Source organism: Nilaparvata lugens, chromosome 11 (genome assembly GCF_014356525.2).
Source record: "Nilaparvata lugens isolate BPH chromosome 11, ASM1435652v1, whole genome shotgun sequence".
In the NCBI taxonomy this organism is placed as follows: domain Eukaryota; kingdom Metazoa; phylum Arthropoda; class Insecta; order Hemiptera; family Delphacidae; genus Nilaparvata; species Nilaparvata lugens.
Genome location: NC_052514.1, coordinates 17,466,520 through 17,488,665, shown reverse-complemented (window position 1 = coordinate 17,488,665; position 22,146 = coordinate 17,466,520). Strand labels below are relative to the sequence as shown.

The 22,146-nt window shown below is 31.5% G+C and overlaps 1 protein-coding gene across 4 annotated transcripts in view; it reads right to left on the bottom strand.

Moving 5' to 3' along the window:
- LOC111050039 overlaps positions 1-22,146 on the bottom strand; it is an 89,723-nt gene that overhangs the window by 20,114 nt on the left and 47,463 nt on the right. The window contains exons 14-15 of one of the 4 annotated variants that reach the window (XM_039437705.1): positions 7,147-7,257; positions 4,698-4,724 (exon numbers count right to left, since the gene is read on the bottom strand). In XM_039437705.1, coding sequence (XP_039293639.1) covers positions 4,698-4,724; positions 7,147-7,257 — 138 coding nt within the window. The remainder of the gene's footprint in view (positions 1-4,697; positions 4,725-7,146; positions 7,258-22,146) is intronic. The other 3 variants (XM_039437706.1, XM_039437707.1, XM_039437709.1) reach the window with 3 other exon arrangements.

Here is a 22,146-nt window from a genome sequence, read left to right as displayed (position 1 = left end):
AGATACATTGAATTTTTCGTGGTACGAAGTTCGCCAGGTAAGGTATTTGTACATAAAGCTTTATTATTAATAGTCAACGCTGAAAAAAGACAGGCTCAATCACCAGGAATACTATAAATTCTAAGAAGGACCAGTAAGCCATTAATCTTGAGTACTGTAGTTCAATCACTTCCATTATGGACACTGAATACATTATGGACAATCAATACGTATGAAATTTATTAGCTACAAAATAATAAACTTTGATTGAAGTGACCCCGACTACTACAATATGAATAGCAATTTAGATCAAATATAAGAAATTACTCACATCTCTCATCAACTCGTACTTTTTGTTCACAAAATATCAACACAAAAATATAAATTAAAGTATATTGAATGAACTCACGGCTAGTACCGTACTCAAGTTTGTCTTTTCCTGGCCGTGCTACAAATAAATGTAGGTTTATGTTTGACATCTCGTTTTTGTAATCTTGTTGTCTATTAAGAAATTTTTCAATGTGATTTTTGTTTGCAATAAAATTTGAATTTGAAAAAAGAATTATCAAAAAACTCCTAACCAAAGAAAATCTCTGTGCTCTGTTCTAATCGGAATGTAACAATGGAACAAACACGTGGCAAGCTTGCGCTTTCGATCCAAAGAAAATTAAATTTGATCAGCTGTTTGATAAAATTATTTTAAGCTTTCCAATGATTACAACATATGTTAGAATATCATGTGTAAATTATTTCAGTTCCATATGGCATTCATCTTACCATGTTCATAACCTTACTAAATATGATCCTTTTTCATCCTTTGAAACCCTTAGAGGCAAAATATCTCAAATTCCGTTCTTAGTAGGGATGGGTATCGATACATCGATGTTTAAAAACATCGATGTTTCAACATCAAACATCGATGTTTTTAACATCGATGTTTACTGTTCGATGTTTTTCACTTATCGATGGTTTTACCTAGACATCGGTCATCCGATGTTTTCCCTAGACATCGGTCATCCGATGTTTTCCCCAACTAAAAAGTAAAAACAATTCTAATTTTTTAATTTGATAAAAGTTTTTTTTTTGTTTGAAGAGGATTATCTTGAGAGCAATAAGCAATAGTAACAGAATTACAATCATTATCTCTAAAATATTTAGTTTAGTGTTTTTTGTGAATATAGATCACTCTTGTTAAAGATCTCGCATAAGTTTTGATTTCCTGCAGATTGCTATTTTTATTTTTCAATCAGGCTCTCTGTATTTTTATGCGAGACTGTTGAATACTCTTGAAGATTTACATTACTTCTGTGGCCCGTGTCAAGGTTAGATAGTTAGTTATTTAGAATTGAATAAGAGGTCGGATTCTTTGTTTCTTAGGAAGAAAGAGTTATTTCTTACTACAATAATTATTTCCTCAACATGTGTTTAACTCTAATTAATCTAGCTCTGGAAAAGAGGTCCTCGTATTGTAAGGAGTGCAGATATCCATATAAAAAAACTTAATCCATTTTCATTTCCTAAAAAATCTATCAGGTATTGAATGAATACGATATGAGTATCAATGATTGCTAAAATTAGCTTAGGGTGAAATTTCAAGACCGAATCCTCAAGGATATCCCGAGAGGTTTCAGACTAAACCATGAAGATGACAAATCTTGTGAACTAGAGTTGATGTATCTTTCTAGTCACAACCTGACTTCAATTATTCGAAAGACTGTTACTTGAATACCTCAAGTCCAAAATTGCTGTGATTCCAGTTAGTAACTGTTGAAATATTGGAACAATAGCTCCAGATAAAATTGTAGTCACTTTAGAAGCTCTTTTTGTGCTCTACAATCTGAGATCAGGTATAGCGATCTATCTCATATTCCAGGTACACCTGACAACAATGCTCCTTGTATTGTGAAAAACACCTTATTTTCAGCTTCAAGCATCATCACCAACTACATTGTCCTCACATTGATATTTCGCACAACGACATAAGTTCTTGAGATTATGTTCTATGAGAATCACCCATAAGATACACTTTATTTCAGTATTCCCTAGTGTAGAGGCGCGCTCAAGGACACCTCAAGGATCAAAATTTCAAACACATAACTTTTGACACAATGCTCAGATTTCATCGTACTACACTTCATCCTTCTCGGTTCGTCACGGCGGTTCAAAATCATGCATAATAAGTCAAATTCGGTCGAAAAATGGAAAATTTATTGTTGAGTGTACTTAAGCCCATATTCCAATACACAGAAAATGACCAATTTCTATATTCAAAGTTGCATGTCTTGTGAAATACTTCTGATAAAATTTCCAAATCTAGTGAGAATGTGAAAATTGTCCCCCTGTACTCACTCCAATAAATAATACTTTCGATTCCAAAACAATTTGGGAGTTAAGATTTTGAAAATGGCGATTTCAGTTTTTACATTTTTTTCGTAATTTTACTGTTGATCAAGAGTTTCTAAAACGAGTCTGATACATCATAGAAACTTACGATTGATTACAAATTGTAGATAAATTCATCCTCTACGAGCTCAGTTGCCTGAAATACATATTGAATCACTTTTCGCTATCATAGAACTGCCAAAACCGTTAATATGAGAAAAATATCCACAATTTCCGGATTTTTTTCAACAATCAAATCTCACTTTACGAACATATATTTTTTCATGAATTGTTTACAGCAGATGAAATAGAAAATTCTATTGTACATTTCAAGATCATGTAATAATTTTTATAATAAGGGGTTACCGAGATACATAGCTTTGAATATAGAAATTGGCCATTTCTTATGTATTGAATATGAATAAGTACCTATAAATTTTCAATTTTTTGACCGAATTTGACTGTTGATGCATGATTTTGAACCGCCTTGGCGAGCCGAGAAGAATGAAGTGTAGTACGATGAAATCTGAGCATTGTGTCAAAAGTAAAAATTATAAATGTTTGAAATTTTGATCCTTGAGGTGTCCTTAAGCGTGCCTCTACTAGGAAATACTGAAATTAAGTGCATCAAACGGGTGATTCTTACCCATGAACTTATGTCATTGAGCGAAATATCAATGTGAGGACAAAGTAGATGGTGATGATTGTTGAAGCTGAAAATTAGGTGTTTTCCACAATACAAGGAGCATTGTTGTCAGGTGTACTTGGAAATCTATATGACATAGAGCGCTCTACCTGATCTCAGATTTTATAGCACAAAAATACGCCTAGAGGGATTTTGAAATATACATCTAAATTGTAACAATCGGAAGATATTGTTGATTAAAAACTAAAATTCATCAAAATTGACTTTTTGTTCACAAAATATTAACACAAAAATATAAGTTACAGTATATTGAATGAACTCACGGCTAGTACCGTACTCAAGTTTGTCTTTTTCTGGCCGTGCTACAAATAAATGTAGGTTTATGTTTGACATCTCGTTTTTGTAATCTTGTTGTCTATTAAGAAATTTTTCAATGTGATTTTTGTTTGCAATAAAATTTGAATTTGAAAAAAGAATTATCAAAAAACTCCTAACCAAAGAAAATCTCTGTGCTCTGTTCTAATCGGAATGTAACAATGGAACAAACACGTGGCAAGCTTGCGCTTTCGATCCAAAGAAAATTAAATTTGATCAGCTGTTTGATAAAATTATTTTAAGCTTTCCAATGATTACAACATATGTTAGAATATCATGTGTAAATTATTTCAGTTCCATATGGCATTCATCTTACCATGTTCATAACCTTACTAAATAGGATCCTTTTTCATCCTTTGAAACCCTTAGAGGCAAAATATCTCAAATTCCGTTCTTAGTGCGCGTCTAGCATGTTTGAAGAATATTTGTGCAGAGTTTTAAGTCTGTAGGCCAATTATTTTGAGCTGTAGTGTGATTTTACATGAAAATTTTCAAAAAATGCCCTCTCCTGGACCCCTCTCTGCTCCTGGTCGGAATTTTTCTGCATAGATCTTATTTTGTTTTCGTAGCTGAACAAAAAAGTTCCTCATGACTTTGCTGTGCAATGAGCGGTTTAAAAGTACAAAATTTTTTGGGGGCCCCAGCTCCCTCAGGGGGGCAAATTTCTGAAAATCCTCTCTTAGTGGATGTTTTGAGGCTATCATAAACAATTGTGCAAAATTTCAAGTTTGTAGGCTCAGTAGTTTGGGCTGTGGTGTGATTTCAGTCTGTCGGGGCTTAGCCTTTTATAGATATAGAGAAGAGAAGAGAATAGAGAAGAAGAAGATAAATATACGTTGAATAAAGTAATTATTGATAATGGCATCATGGCCGAAACATGTCGTAAATAAAAAACTTTCATAAAAGGGTACTTAGATGTTTATTTTCTCTTTCTATTCAAGAGCCCTAAAAAAGATAATATGATGAAACTATTGTCATAATTTTGTGATATTTGAAATATAAGTAGATAATTAGAAAATATTCGGTTTCAGTCCTAAAAAATATAATAAAAATACAGTAAACAATTTTCATATTAGTATTGAACAAAAAAATTGAATAATAGTCGTAAATCCCAACTTAGAACACCCAGCACTCATTAAACATTCCAAATAAAAACAATAATAATGAAATAATGGATGATAAAACAAATTATGATAGAAGGAAAGTACAAAAATATACAAAGCAACCCAACATTTACAAACGATCAGTGAGTTTGAAACAAGGAGCATAATGTGCGCTTGCGTATCATTGATAGTTTTCAGCAATGAATACTCACTGATAAAAATCATCAGGATAACACCACCTGAAAATGGCAGCATCAACAACTGTTACCATGTAGCCACTAATAATAATAATACAAATGGTGCCACAAAGCAAACATAGAGTTTGGGTGCTCCTTTGCTCATAGAAAAGCGTTTGAAGTTTGAAGTTTTTTTACACAATATATGACTATATATTATACATTGAATGCATAACAAGCTAGGTTAAGCAGAGATTTCTAACCCATGTGATACAAATCTCAATTCATTAAAATTATAATTTTTATTAGTTAATTTATTTGCTAATCCTCAAATAATTGACTAATTTTGTTACGCATTAGGTTTTCCAGTTCTTTGTCACTACAAGTAAATTTATTAAGTTTATTGTGATCAACTGTTTTTGGTTAATCAAATTTCTATACAAATTCTCATTTTTTCTATTATTTAGGTTTAAAACAACTCAAATGCCGCAACATGATTGAAGAACATTCAATCATTAGAAAAATCCTCTTGAGTACTTGAACTGGAAATTGTATTGAAGAGATTCAGACATTTATAAATGAAATGCATTATGAAACCTTTGTTTATAAATATGTATCATATTGACTGCCTAATAATGTCAGTCTATGATTCTATTAAGGGTCATTTGCACAGTGCAAGTTCAAACGGAATGTCAGCTCAAACTGGATTAAATCAATGTCAAGTTTCATTTGCTATAGGTTTTTGAATTGATTCATATTGTGATGAAACACCCGCTGACTCAATTCAGTTCAAGCTTTCACTGTGCAAACGACACTGCGGCTTGTATGCAGATACTCGGTTTAAACGGAGAAATGTCAGCTGTTCGTTTAAACCCCTTATGAAACACATACGATAAATGCAGCCACATCCATACAAGTAAACGTGGTTCAGCGTTAAACGTAGTAGTAGCCTATGGCCCTAAGGCTAATAACATATTCTAATCTATTCACAAAGAAAACATTCAAATATTACCAAAATATCCACAAATTACCAAAATATTACCATAACTTTCCTTAAGAATTGACCTCAAGAGTGTAACGTCACCCAATCTTTCGTACCTAACCAACGGTCTACGGTACAGAATTATAGAATTATTATTACTGTATTGTTCCGGTTATATTATTTCTCAATAGTTCTTACTATGATCGATTTGAATGCTCCTTAAACTGCGTTCACACCAAAGTTAATAACAAAATGTTAATAACTTAATCCTTATAGATTCTATTGGATTCAACATATATTTTATCATATACATGATAAACATACGTGTTTGTCAAGTTTCTTTCAATCTAATAGAATTAAAAGTGTAGAAATAAAAGTGTATTAAGTTATTAACATTTTGTTAACAGCTTTGGTGTAGACCCAGCTTTACAATTAGAGTACACAATTATTAATCATTGCGCCAAGAGAGATCAATTCTAATCGTGAATCAAAACATGATGAGTACCGAAGTAGAAACTATCTCACTCGAAATATTTCATCCCAGTTCATGAATTCATTTCTTTATCAACAAATTGATTAAAACTATTGAGAGCTGAATTGTTACGACTTGTCTCATTAAATGAGAATGAGGGGTTTTAATAGTAATTTTTTATAATTGTGATTGAAAATTTTGTTGATTAATCATAATTCCACATTTAAAAATAAGACCTGGCAACGTTGTGGAGATAGGGGAGGAGTGGGTTATCAACTTTGTCGAATGAGAGAGAAGGATGGTCTCACCAATTGAAACTATTGAAAACCACAAATTATTGTACAACACTCCATTTTAAATTATATCCTATTATATTAAGCGACCAATTTCTGTATATCTGTTTATTTTTATATGTTTATATTGCATATCCTATTTTATTAAACGAGCAATTTCTGTATATCTGTTATATTTTTATATCTGGTTATTTATGTTCAACGGATCTCGAAAACGGCTCTAACGATTTTCACGAAATTTGGAACATAGTAGGTTTATGATATAACAATTTGATTGCACTAGGTCTCATCCTTGGGAAAACTCGCTGAACGACATTAAGAGGATAATTCATCCTTGGCTGAAACAGCTGAGACTTTTGTCGTCTGTGGATAGTAAAAAGTGAGCGAGTGATTCTGTGGAAAATCAAAATATCGCATACCCGAAATTCATAATCTGACGTATAGCCAGCTGTAACATATAAACACGATCATTTTAGAGAATTGTGTTTTGTTTGTCAATAAATAAAAATAACGAGCGAGGCTCGGTGCCCCGATATTTAGGATTATTTCGGGAAAATGTGAGTTTAGTTGAGTTGTCATGAGATGACTCATTTTTGTTTCCACCCAATTTCATTCACAAAGTAATTGGCCACAATACGGTAGAATATTAATTCTAGTATTATCATAAGTTTCATATTATCATAATTATATACGTTTCATACAGTATTCGCTAACGAGTAGACGAAAAAAATGTTTTACCTGTTTTTTGCTAGAGAAGCTATTCTGTAATCAGCCATATCAGCCGGCCTGTGCTGACTTGCAGTGATTATATGGCCAGGCTGAGTCACGCCTTCCGTTGGAGTGGAGCTGCTGAAAACAATCACACAATGTCATGATGAAACACAATAGCATTACAATGAATTCATAGTTTACTCGACTACCATCATAAATAACAAAATAAAAAAGGCTCCAACAAAAACCAATGAAATATTCATCTAAAACGACGTAAATGCTTCCTGTAAATCCCCAGCAAATTTTTATTCTCAAGAATAATGTGCACGTTACAGTTATTACTTCCTTGAGGTTACCTAATTTAGCAGCATTATTATTAATTTAGAAATATGTTCAAAGTAGATAGCTCCAAAATCATTTCAATACTCCATATTTTAAAAAGCATTAGATCTCAAATAGTGTATTACATTCAAAGCGAAAATACCAATATAAAACTATGCTGAAAAGATTAGTGGAGCAGATTCTTTGTACAAAGGAATAATTCACTAAAAATACTCAACACTATAAAGCTTGATTTATGTTAAACCTTGAAAAATGTGAAAATAGAATATTAATGATTCAGTATTGAATACCAGCGTAATAGAAAGTTTGTTAGTATCAGTTTTAGTAGAAGATTACATATTCAATGAATGTTAGTTGTGAAATTGTTTTCTTACAAGAGAATTCGAATTTATGGTGCAATTCAAGAGCTGAGTTCATGTAGGAACAATTTCGAAAAAAACACTGTTATTGTACTATTTATTCATACGCGATGTACTTAATATTTTAGAACTCTAGTGATTTGAATTATAATAATTATTACTGATAATATTGTTGATTCTCACTAATTTGTCTATTGTTAAAATAAAACATAATGAAATGTAATATAATAAGAGGCTTCGGCCCAATTTTCAATATAAATCTGCCTTTCCAATTATTTATTGGCCAAAATATTGTCTTTGTTCTCTTTTTCTATCTCTTAGATTTTTCTCCAACCAAAAATTAATAGTTCAAGAGTTTGGTGCCCACAAAAATAAATTCAAATAAAATATTGAAACTCTTCTAATGTATTAAAGGAAAAAGTTTTCTGTTTAAAATTTGCATGATCAAAAATTATGAATATTTCATTCAACAAGTGAAGTTATAGTTCTGGATCATTCTTCATTGGAATACCGAGGAGTTAAGGATAGCATTGAGCACACAATCCATGTATAAATTCAATATAATAGACTGTATTACTCCGTATTATAAAGGTTGAATGTTTGTACTTTTTTTCAACTGGACTTGAAGTGTTTTATGAAACCATCTCCTGGTTAGAATGAAAACGGTACTTCCCAAAACTCAAAAAACCTCAACCAGTGTAATTCCTTAGAGTCCTAGAGGTTAGTGTGAAGTAATAGAAAAGATGGTGAGCACTAAGAAAAACATACTCACATGGAGAAATAAAATTCACTTTGAAGGCATTTGTGTGTGTGTGTGAGTGCTAGCAAACGATTCTAACAAATGCAGACCCAGGCAATTAAAACTTTCAAACGCATCTTGTTTTGAAGCAACAGCAAGGTTTTGACTGCTACATCATCTTTTGCTATCATGCACGAGGATTACAGACTTAGTATCCTCTTAAATACTGTGCTGTGCATTGTGAATTTTCTTCAAAGAAGCCATCTTCCCAAAGAATCTTCAAAGTCAGTGGTCTAATTGAAATCTAAAAGAAAGGAGAGCGTGAATTTATATTTATAAATTGAAGACTATGCCGATACTGAGTGAATAATGTATTATTTAAATTAGGTAACATAATGTATTGTACTGATGAAAAAATATTGAACTGAATTTTAAATGAGAATACAGAGAGAAACAAACATTGAAAACGTTTTTTTTTTTTGAAAAAGAAGACTCTTAAGGAAACGTTTCCTAGGTAACTAGAAGATAGATTTATGATGTGAGATGTGATAATATTGACGGAGATAATTTGAAAGATGGACCAAATTACTATAATAGTTTGAAAAAAAAAAAACATTTTCACAATATTTTCAAAGTAATTGAATCCGTCAATCATCTTATAACAAACAATATTTTTCTTAATAGTGGAAGAAATTTGCAACAAACTTCAAGCCAATACAATACCTACTGAATTAAAATTAAAAAGAAGCAAATTTTCAAACAGTTGAAGTGGTTGAAATGTGGACTTCTCCATAGTAGGACTAATTAATGAAACAGATATTTTCTATATCACAAATGATTATAATTAGGAGAAATAAACCTCGATTTTGATGCTCACCACCTAAATAGTTCAGGCTAATCAAGACTAGCGCATTTTTTACAGAAATAATTTTTGAAATGAAAAATATACATTTCACTCATTCATTGAAGCATTGTGATCAAGTTCGACAGGTAGTTAGAATATACTCATGTTTGTTCTGCTATAGTTTGGAATAAAATTAAAACCATGAGAGCATATCTTCAAAAATAATTATGTAACAATTTTAAAGGAATTTTAAAAGATTGAAAATGTATCAATTTCATACATCCAAGTAATAGAAGACACTGCTTAAATTATCAGGTTCGAACATGCTCAAGGTCTAAATGAAGAGAGATTAATGTCTAGCTTTCATGCTGAATGAATAAATATGGCTGGAGGCAGGAGTGAAGGCAGTCAAAATTTCCCAAATTATTTGGAAAATTGTTATTGTACTAATAGTTACCTTACATACCACCTGAAATGCAATAGTCCAAAAGTCCGCTATTAAACAAGCGATGGGCAATAATACGGTAGCTTAATAAATCAAGGTAAAATATTATAATATTGGAATGGAAAATCATCTATTTTTTTATCTTACACTAACTTTACTCACCATTGTATTTTTCAGGCTCAAACAAAGGATTTGTGATAAAACCGTATAAGATGAAAAAATCGAAAAAAGAGAAACACAGTCGTATTTATAAAAGATTTTTGCCAAAGAAATCAATCCAAAACCGATTGGTTGCCGGGCAGTCAGATAACATTAGCCAATCAGAACGCTTCTAATGTTAATTTTTAACTGAACACTAGAACCTGAACTTGGTTCCCATTACTGTTTAAAAGACAACAAATCGTTTTTGGTTCAAGTTCGTTCCAAAAATACGTTAATAAATACGGGCTGTGCATTAACAAATTGAGAAGCGTAGCAGTTCTGACTCATGCTCAGAATCTTTGAGAATCTTGACTTTCAAAATCTTAATCTCAATTTAACTTATCTTAGATTGAGCTGATCAAAAAGGTTCACACTATGAAACATATATATAACATTGTTCAACCACAGGAAATACACAACGTGTATTAATTAATAATCCTATTAATCATGTTTTTTATCATTTAGATAACATTTTCAATCCTCGCCTTTGTAATTTTCTAGATAGAGATGTGTTTGTGAGTATTCAAAAATTATTGTAATACTATTTTATTAATCAATAGTATCGTTTGAATTAATTACATTGATGATCCACTTTAGGGGAAATCTTCAGGCTCCAAAGACAAAAACATAATCTTCGAAAATGCTCAAGCATTTAGTTGAGACAGTCGTAAATAAATTACATTGAAGATCCACTTTAGGGGAAATCTTCAGGCTCTAAAGACAAAAACATAATTTTCGAAAATGCTCAAGCATTTAGTTGAGACAGTCGTAAATAAATAAAGGAAAAGGAAATGATACAATTTTGGTAAGATTAAAGAGTCTTTATTAAAAACAATGCATTGTATATAATTATGTTTTATCCTTACAGATGTAATATCACTTGATTTTTTTTCAATAATGTCCTGCTAAAACAGGAGAGCATAATTTCAAAGTTAAGCTAGTTGATCTAATGAGGACGAATTGATTATTGGGAATTTGAAAATAATGCAAAAATAATTAATTTACTCATGATTACAAATTTTAGAATGGTAGATTGGATTTCTGGGCAATCAAATGTCGAAATTTTTGATGAACTTTGTTGATGAGAGGGGTGTGTTGAAACGGAGGAATGAGAACTGTTATATAGACGAAGTTGTAACAGAAGAGGGAACGGTTTTGAGAGGAGGCTTTGAAGTTTCCAACTATTTTAATAAATTTTTTCAGGAGGCTGACACAAAGAATAATGTCTCTGTACAATTAAATGACAGAATTTTCTCTGACATCTATGATGACAGAACAAGTATTGTGAATAAATTCATAGCTGCTCCTTTTACTAGAGAGGAGACGGAGTCTAAAATAGTCTAAAAGACAAAAAGTCAACTGGTCTGGATGGAATATCTACTATGGTGTTGAAGTCTTGTAAAGAATACTTATTAGATCCACTCACCCATTTTGGTGAATGAATCTTTGAAGTACGGTGTATTGCCAGATAAATTAAAAGAGTCAAAAGTAGTTCCAATTCACGAAGGCGGTGAGGGAAACGTTGCAAATAGTTTCTGACCTATTAATCTCGGAAATTCTATTGGTAAGGTTTTTGAGAAGTGTGTGATGATTCGCTTTGTTGAACATCTTGCAGAAAATCAAATTTTGGTCAAGGAGAAGCATGAGTTTCAGAAAGAAAGATCCACAAAGACGGCAATTGTATCCATTTTAAGGGTATAATTGATATGATGGATAAGGGTGAGAAAGCTGTTGGAATTTTTCTGGATCTAAGCAAAGCTTTCGATTGCGTTGACCATTCAATTTTGTTAAGGAGGCTGGAGTTGGTGGGTGTGAGAGATGTTGAACTGGAATGGTTCAGGCCTGGTGTACCACTGGGCTCTATACTTGGCCCTTTGTTCTTTTTGCTTTATGTAAATGATGTGCCACAAGTTATATCCCAGGGTAGAGTTTTAATGTATGCCGATGACACATCATACATTGGCAGATCTCAGGATACAAATGTGTTAGAAATAGAATCATCCATGAACATTAATGCCATAGCCCAGTACCTTTCTCAACTCAAATTAGGAATTAATGAATCAAAATCCCATTTTTACAGTTTACACATAGAAATAATTCCAGGATAAATCAACTTATTGATGTACAGATAAATGAAAAAAAATTTAATCAGCCTCATTTCGTGAAATTCCTAGGAGTTGCTCTGGATCAGCATCTTTCTTGGGATTGCTATACTGATTAGCTCTGTGGGAGGATTGCATCTGGAGTATTTGCACTTCGACAAATAAGAAGATTGAATTATAACAAACTCACAATGGCAGTCTACCACTCACTCATAATGTCACACATCTGCTATGCCATTATTGTGTGGGGTGGGTCGCGCCAGAATTTGGAGAGGGTGTTCAAGCTCCAAAAAAATACTGTTAGAGAAATCAAAGGTATTAAGCCTTTAGAGTCCTGTAGGAACCACTTCAAAGAATTAGGCATACTAACCGTTCCCTCTATTTATATCTATGAGGTGATTATGCATGTTAGAAGAAAGACTATGACTAGAAATGCTGATTCGCATGGATACAATACACGAAATAGAGAAGACTATGCTTCACTGTATCACAGAACAGCTCTTTTTGAGAAAAAACCAACATATATGGGCCTTGAATTTATTAGACAGCTTCCTACTCATTTGAAAAATTGTGAAGATGTCGATGTTTTTGAGAAGGAGAAAGTTTTTTATGCTTGGAGTATTCTATACCACAGAAGAGTTTGTGTGTAGAGAGGGTTCCTTTGTATGATTTTTTTTCTTTTTTTTATTACTGTATGTATTATAAATTTTAGACAATTCCTATACTCTGATTAGAGTCTCTGGAAGCTTTAAAAACAAACAACAAACAAACCTCAAGCTGTATTATTGTGATCATTTTTAACAATATTTGACTTGGTAGAAGTAATGAGTGCAAACTGTTTTTTATACATCATACAACGGTAGAAAAAAATATTTTGTAGATTTTGAAATCTGCATTTCAATATTCTGTGAATACTGCCTCCTGTTTCACACTAAGCTGGTCCCTATATATATGTTTACAACTCTTGAATATTTGAACAAAAAGTAATAAACATTATAAAAATATTTTTTTCATTATTCATTCTTCCAGCTTGCTTATTAGGAAGATAAAGAAACATATTGATTTTAATAAATAACACCAATGACAATAGCAATTTCAAATTCCCAACTACCAATTACCTAATTATAGTAGTCTTTAGTTTACCTATTATAATTGTATCATCAAAAATATTAGTTACCATTGCAAAGTTTGGAGCTTGGAATGATGATAATATTTTTTTATCAAATTAGCTATTTTCGTGCCCAAAAGTCAAGTTTTTTCATTGGAAGCTTCTAGAAAAAACTATATTTTTTAACGGATTGTTTCAATCATGAATTGTCCTGTTTTGACAATGAGTTGAAGAATTATATTTATGAAGTTCTGATACAGCAGTAGATTTAAGCTAAGATAATAATTATGCCTTGAATTCAATTTCAAAATTGTGTATTATAAAGATTAGCTACTTTTCAAGCAATGCTCAATCCAAGTTCAATATGTTTTTGTCACTGAAATTTCATCAATCATTCCAAGCTCATAACTGTTATAATAAAGATTCTACATAATGCAATTTTGTTAGAGTGTGATGAAAGTGCCATATTTAAATTCGGAAGTGTTTCAAATCGATAAATTCTAGTTATCATTAGGAGATAAGATTATGTACAACTTGATCCATACTGTGACAATTTTTGACATTAGTTTAATTATGACCACACGGTAACAGTCAAGTCTCGGATTGAAATGTTCAAGCCATATTTTCTACTAAATACAAAGGATTCTCTAAGTTTTCTAATAAAACTTTCTTAACTCAGTCCACAATTTGTGCGATGACTAATGACTAATGTGATTATTTCTCAATCACGTTTCTTGAAACAAAATTAATTTTGTTTGCTCTAGACTCTTGGAAAATATTTCAAAATATGCATCTTTGCAGATTAAAAGAAAATACGAAAATTATGCACAAACATAATATATTTTAAAAAACCCTCATGTCAACAACAATTGGACCAAACATTTGTTTTGCACAAATAGATAATAAAACATACTGATTTGCAAATTATGATAAGAGTTATCTATTAACTTTTATTTTTTGTGATAAAAATTTCATTAAAATCTTTCCAAATGTTTGGCATTGAAACCTTTTATCAAATAGAATTCAACTGCCGTAGAACAAGATGCTTTTATTTTCAATAAATCTTTCAATTTAGAAAAACTCCCGTAGAACTCCCATAGAGTTGTGGGAGTTCAACTCCCGTAGAACAAGATGCTTTTATTTTGAATAAATTTTCCAATTAAAAAAAAAATGTTACATGGTATAGTCATGAAATAAAATAGCCAGTTTAATTGATAATATTGGTGTTAACTTCATAAGTATCTAGTTCAATTCATTAAATATCAACGGACGAAGGCCGCTTGCAAATATACAGAATGCAGATAATAAATATATAGTGAGTAGCCTATAATAAATATTATAGCAACAAGGCATTTGATAGCTGTATTAGGAGTATATCAAGAGGAACATGTTATTCAGAACATGCTACATTATATAATAAAAATTGCTTTTCTTTCATCCTGAGATTCGATTCGTCAAGTATCGAGAAGTATTAATGAAACAAGATTCGATCTTTGAAGTGCAATTAATTACTGGAATACAAATTATATTTCTCATGAACTTGAAAAAGTGTGTTACTTTTACAAAGTGAGTAAAAATGTACATTCAGTATGAAAGGAGCTCAAAATAAGTTTATATTCGCCAAAAATATTGAACAATTATTGTTACTTATAAATTACCTTTGAAAAAGGGAGAACTATTTCTCGGAATACTCATGAAATACAGTAATAGATTCTCATAAAACAACAATATTTTAATCAGAAAACTTTCAATTAAAATAAAAAATAATAGTTTCTCCCTTTCGTTTTAGAAAGTTATGCAAATTTAATGAGTAAGTTTTTGATAAATATTAGCTTTACAATTAAGGACATTGAATGTTGAGAACAATTAAAGTTTGTCGGAGCCCATTGAAAAATGCTGCATTGTAGTAATTTTCATATCATGTTTTAATCCTATGCATCAATCAAAATAGTATTACTAATCACTAATTCAATATTATAACTGAGCTTAGTTTAAGATGAGCCTTAAAAGTAAGAATGTGTGTGAATTTACATTAAAAAATCACAATAATTCAGATTAGTTAGCAAAACAATCGAGATTATTATCACAGAACACTTTAACAATCGCAATACCTAATCCGCAACGTTCATTGATAAGTCAACTGCGAAATTATTCATCATAGCTACAGTAATTTAGAATGAAATCATTTCTTTGTACTTGAAACAGTCATCAAGACTTGCTACCCGATTATGGACATGATAAATTGCCTTCGATTTACATTGCATGATCTTTTCTCATGTGAAATTATTCTATTCGAATTGAATTGTAGCCATAATTCGGGCAACGTAAAACGTAACAGAGCTAGGATATTCAACAACACTCCTTAGTCATTCCTAAGACGATCACAGTACTATATAAATTTACCCTAAGATATGCTAATTCAAATTGATGTGCATTGCTTATACTTCTCTACTAGAACTAGCCAACACTAAAACGTCTTCAAATCAAAATACAAATGAAGCAGACATGTAACTTTCGAAAAACGTACAACAGCAAAACTCGTTGGTCAACAAAGTACTTTTCAACACAATATTTTAGGCTTAGAATGCGTTGAATGTTGTAATATAATATTTATATAAAAAATAGCACCTATATATTAACAGTCCATATCATTCAGCTTCCATTTTTTTGTATGGAGACAATCTATCAGAAGGAATGAAAGTAGCAAATCCTTGGAGCAAAAAAAGAAACTACATGATCACATATGAGAAATACTAGTTTTAATCAATCTGAACATAGATACGCCTAAGTGAACCTCAAACCTCACAATTACTTCCGTTCTGTTCAATAACTTCAGGTAAAAGCACCCAATAAATATGACAATTCAAATCAGACCCAACGAAGTACTAATGCAATATTCCAGAATGAGTATCGGTCATAAAATTATTTTTAAAATATCGATCATCGAATTACAAAAGCGACTCTGGAAATTACATTTATTTCATGCAATAAAATAGAAACTGATTAAAATGTTCATCAAGTATGGTTTCAAAAAAAAAAAGAATAAAACATTTCATTTTCATTGAATAAAACATATCTTCCAATATATTATGGGCTTCACAAATATTAATTCAAAACTATCAAGGCTGGTGTTTAGTAATTGTTTTAGAATTCAAGCAAAATCAATAACAATTACAATTTTTCATTATTATACTGATTCAAATTGATTATAAATTTATTCTGCTTTTCTAGTCTGGATTCTTTGCTCCCCACATCAATCAACTATATCTTCTCCGGCCACGGGTTCGACTCCCGTGCATTCACTGTATCACCCCTCGCCCCCTCGCCCTACTACCCACGGCCGGGGTTAACTCATGAATGTAGACAATTAGACATCACCAGCATACTAATGAGTTTCACCCACATTTTTTGCCTAGTGATTACCATATTTTTTATATTTCACGGACAATCCAGTAACATTATTGTGCAGATTTAAAAACTGAGCTAGAGATTCCCAAAATATATTACAGATTTTTCCTCTCATTTTTCAAAAGGTGATTGACGTATTATGTAGAAGCAAACAACAATTCATTGCAAACACACAAAAAGCTTTTACACTGAACTAAAAATTCTCAAAACACAGTAAACGATATTTTCATTTTTTTGAAAAAATGAAAAGTAACAATATTATTTTTCACATTGAGATTCAATGGCTAACATTCAGAAATTTTAATACTGAGCTGGAATTCTCATAACTTAGTTGGGGATTTTCCCCACATTCTTTACAAAATGTACACGTTTACCGTAGACAAGTTACCGTAGGAATAACATACAGATATTCTAAAATAGAGGTGGTTAATGTACAAACACGTAAATTTTATCATTTATTAACTTACAAACTCAAGGATTTGCACTTTCACTCACGATTACAATGGAATGGTAACACAGAATGGAAGAATACTTAATACTATAAAAAATGATGAGTAGAAGAAAATGAGAGAGAATGATTGAGAGAGAAAGTGAGGAAGGAAGAGAGATAGTGTTATGTTTGTTTGACGCTTGCCTTTGCCTTGGTTTGGTTAATTATGAGAGGAGAATGACCTTCCACGACTCGTCCCCTCTTCCCCCTGACCAGGGCCCGGCCTACAAAGAACAATAGTACAACGGTTCACTCACACTCCTTCACAAAACACACACACACACTTCTTCACCAAATTCTAGCAATTTTCATTAACTTTCTTCCTCTCTTTCTCTCATTGTTCAAGTGTAAAAGTTACCTAGTCCTGTATGAAGACAGGATCTCTCTAGCAAACAGAGCTGTATTCAATACTTCCTCATATATAATTTATTATTGTGAATGTAAAGCTAGTTCGCCTTCAAATGATGCACATTGGTCAACGCATAAATGGACTAGCATATAATGGCGGTCAGACAAACTTACGTTCTCCTGACCAAACACTGCACAATATCACAAATAAATTGGAAATAATACATTGTATGTGTAGACATTTAAGACTTATGTGTTATATGTGTTGTGCATCTGCCATACGTTAAAAATAATATTATTGTAAATATATGCTGTCATTGATTTGAACTTTGTTAATGTATATGAAGCAAACAGGACTTCATTCAATCAACTATTTATGACTAGGCCTAGTATGAGACTATTGAACATTGAACAGTTTGTCCCTACTAGAGATGTCTGTGATTGTATTCAAACTAATCAGTGTCGGTGTATTTGATTACACAATCTCCAATGTTGCCAATTGGTGCAATTTATTTGAAGAATTATTCATATTAATAATATTGTTTCTATTTAATTCAGAAAAAAAGTATAAAAAATCTCTTATCATTAGCATTATCTCACCTGTGTCTTGTGTCAAAACTAAGTGCATTTATTTACTTATTTAAAATAAAGTGTAGGCTAATACTCTTATGTTCAAGAGTAATATACTTGATAAGTGAACAATCTACAGTTAGTTTCTTCCAGCTTTTTTGACAATAATTATCTACATCAAAACCTATTATGGACTGAAATTAATTTTTCATCAATATTATTAATTAATCTACTTTCAATCTGTTAATTTTTATATTTTAAGCAGCCAATTACGTTTTATATACAAATTTAGTTACTTGTCTTTGAATAGAAAATTTATGATAATTTTTTAGGTATTTTAATCACATTTTGTATTGGTCGACTAGAATAAAAGTGAAAATTCTATGGTAGTAATTTACAATAGTGAATAGTACTTGCTGAACCCTGTAATGTTAAGAGTCAACGTTGGACTTATAAGCTTCATAGAAATAGAATATTAGGAATTAAATAATTTTATATGAATACATAAACTTTAGTGATTAATCAGGAATTATAAATTGTTTTTCTTCTTCTTGAAAGTTTATGTTTTTTTCATTTTGTACATTATGCATTATATCCTATTGATATTAAATTGGACTGATAAAAGTGTTAGTCTACCATTTTCATCCCGGCTTTTTGGCCGAATCATTCACCAAAATTCATTCAATTTATAAAACTAGCTTGCTATTAAATTAATGTAAAATAATGTATTTTTAACGCAATTATTTTTTAATTTGACATATGAATTTTGCATTATATTTTTTCAATGTTGTGTTCGAACACTAAACTCACGGATATGAGTGTCCAAATAAACTTTTAATAATTGTCAAAATTTAATTAAATTGAACTAATTAAGGCAATATTTATTTTCAAATGATGAGAAGTTTTGTTGAGATAAGTACCGCATCACATTATCACATCAGAATGATTGTTCAAAAGAACCTCAATATAGCGAACCTTAGTTCTGATTAAAAGCCTGGATTAGGCCAAATATAAAAATTACCCTAATGTGGATAGACAAAGGATTTCATTCCAAATAAATCAGTAGCCTACTAATACAATGATATTCATTAATCCACGAATTAGAAAGAAGTCTTCTAATTATTGCCAAAAATTGACACATTCTACTCTTTGAACAATAGCATCATTATTAACCATGATTCTGTGAAACATGGCATTCACATAATTGAATGGTAAGAGCATAATTATAAAAATATATATTTTGAGAATGTTGTTTCGAGCAAACGTGAAGCAAAAAAGCTAAATAAGCGTGTGTAATAGATAATATTGAAATATTGAAACAGGCGAAGCAAATATTGTTGATTTTATAATGTTGCATCACTCAAAAGCTATCTCTACTTATAAATCGTGTGGCAGGTGCTACCACAAACTCAAAAACACAGACTCCTGACTAAATTTGGTCATTTTTTTCAAATTTTGATAAATCCTTTCTCAAATAGGATGATAAATAAAGAATGGAGAAATCGATGTGCACAAGTTTTCTTCGTTATTCCTCTCAGCTTTCATTTTTGCAAGATTGGTGAGAGCGGGATGATAGGCGCAAAGGTAATAGCAAAGAATGACAGCATGGATGAATGATATGTTAAAGATAGTAGGAAAACGAGAAGAATCAAGAATAAAAAATAGATCAAGTGAAAATGACATTTTATAAAATATAATAATTTGTAAAACTAGCAAAGAGAACGAGTCCAATAATATTCTAACGATGTAGTTGAAAAATAACTCCGACAATTTCACCACACAAAAAGGTTGTATAGGTTACAATATATTTAAAAACGCTAACTTACTTTGTTTTTAACACTACACCAGTACACTGTGATAATAATTGTTGTCGATATAATCTTGCCAAATTACTTTAGTAAGTTCATGATATTGATGATCGGGATCGCAGTTGTATTAATAGATATTCAATGATTATATACGTTGATGAATTATTACTCCATCTTCTTTTCATCATCACTTAAGCTCTAATTGAGCAAGATCACAAAAATTCCAGATCAAACTTGAGTCATGTTCATTTTCAATATTCGAAGATTGACTTTCAACTTTGATTTTGTCAAATGCGAATACATTCAACAGCTTGTCTTGCTTCATAGGCATCCAAACGTCACATTTCCATGATAGCGTCAGGACCTCCTGGTATATAAGAATTCCTGGTAGAGTCAAATAATATGAACAGAGCTGGGCTTTAGTAGAATTCAAGCTTCAGCAATCTGGTCAAGGTAAAACGTGCGCCAATTTCCACTTCATGCTGCCACGTCATATAAGTCGTTCTTCACTACTATTTATTATAAATTTTGAAAATATTCCAAGATTCACATATATTATATTATTTTATCTCAAGAGTTATCTGAAGGTAGACACAATTTTACCACCTACCGTACTTTACATGTCACCCAGAAAACCGTTCAATGATTTTTATGAAATTGGAATTTGTATAAATTAGATTTTCCGTATGCATTTATTGGAACTGAAACTGTTACCTGGTAGTAAAATAGATCAAACAATGACAGGATCTGCTAGGATTACAGTACTCAAGTCTATTTCTGCCGAAAAAGATCTTTCAGCTTACACAGTAAAAAGCTTATGGATTGCGAAATAGAAATTATCAAGTTCGATTAATATTTCTCAAGTTGTATTAATAGATATTCAATGATTATATACGTTGATGAATTATTACTCCATCTTCTTTTCATCATCACTTAAGCTCTAATTGAGCAAGATCACAAAAATTCCAGATCAAACTTGAGTCATGTTCATTTTCAATATTCGAAGATTGACTTTCAACTTTGATTTTGTCAAATGCGAATACATTCAACAGCTTGTCTTGCTTCATAGCATCCAAACGTCACATTTCCATGATAGCGTCAGGACCTCCTGGTATATAAGAATTCCTGGTAGAGTCAAATAATATGAACAGAGCTGGGCTTTAGTAGAATTCAAGCTTCAGCAATCTGGTCAAGGTAAAACGTGCGCCAATTTCCACTTCATGCTGCCACGTCATATAAGTCGTTCTTCACTACTATTTATTATAAATTTTGAAAATATTCCAAGATTCACATATATTATATTATTTCATCTCAAGAGTTATCTGAAGGTAGACACAATTTTACCACCTACCGTACTTTACATGTCACCCAGAAAACCGTTCAATGATTTTTATGAAATTGGAATTTGTATAAATTAGATTTTCCGTATGCATTTATTGGAACTGAAACTGTTACCTGGTAGTAAAATAGATCAAACAATGACAGGATCTGCTAGGATTACAGTACTCAAGTCTATTTCTGCCGAAAAAGATCTTTCAGCTTACACAGTAAAAAGCTTATGGATTGCGAAATAGAAATTATCAAGTTCGATTAATATTTCTCAAGTTCAATTAATATTGGATTGAAATAACTGAGAAGATCCTATTATCTTTATCACTAATGTACAACCCATCAATAACTCTTCAATTAACCCATCAATAAATTATTGGAGTGGCCATAGTCGAGTGGATCAGATGCTGGCTTTCTGATTCAGAGGCCCGGGTTCAAATCCCGGCCCGGGCAAGATATTTATCTCGGGCCACTCCCGTGTTTCGGATGGACACGTTAAGCCGTCGGTCCCGGCTGCCTAAAAAGCAGTCGTTAGGTCATGTCAGAGGCCCTGAAATTGATCAGTTGCGACCTGAAAACTCTGACACCAGACCTGAGCCAGCCAGGTCACTCGATATTATTATTATTATTATAATAAATTAATGAAAAATGAATCTTCATAAAACTATCCTTTCTTGATAATCATCATACCTTCGTAATTATTCACATTTCTACTAAGAGATCAATCCAAAATGTATAAAAACCAGCATTGAGCACCGATGACTCAAAAATTCATAATAAAATAAGATAAGTCAGGAAACAACATCGTGAAGCGTGTTGAAAAAACTTATTCAAAAAATACAAAGCCGTTTCCAAGGTTGCTTGACAATGTTTAAAAATTAGGATCACTCTCAGAAAGTTCCTTCTTTAAATGGATATGGATAACATTTCTGAT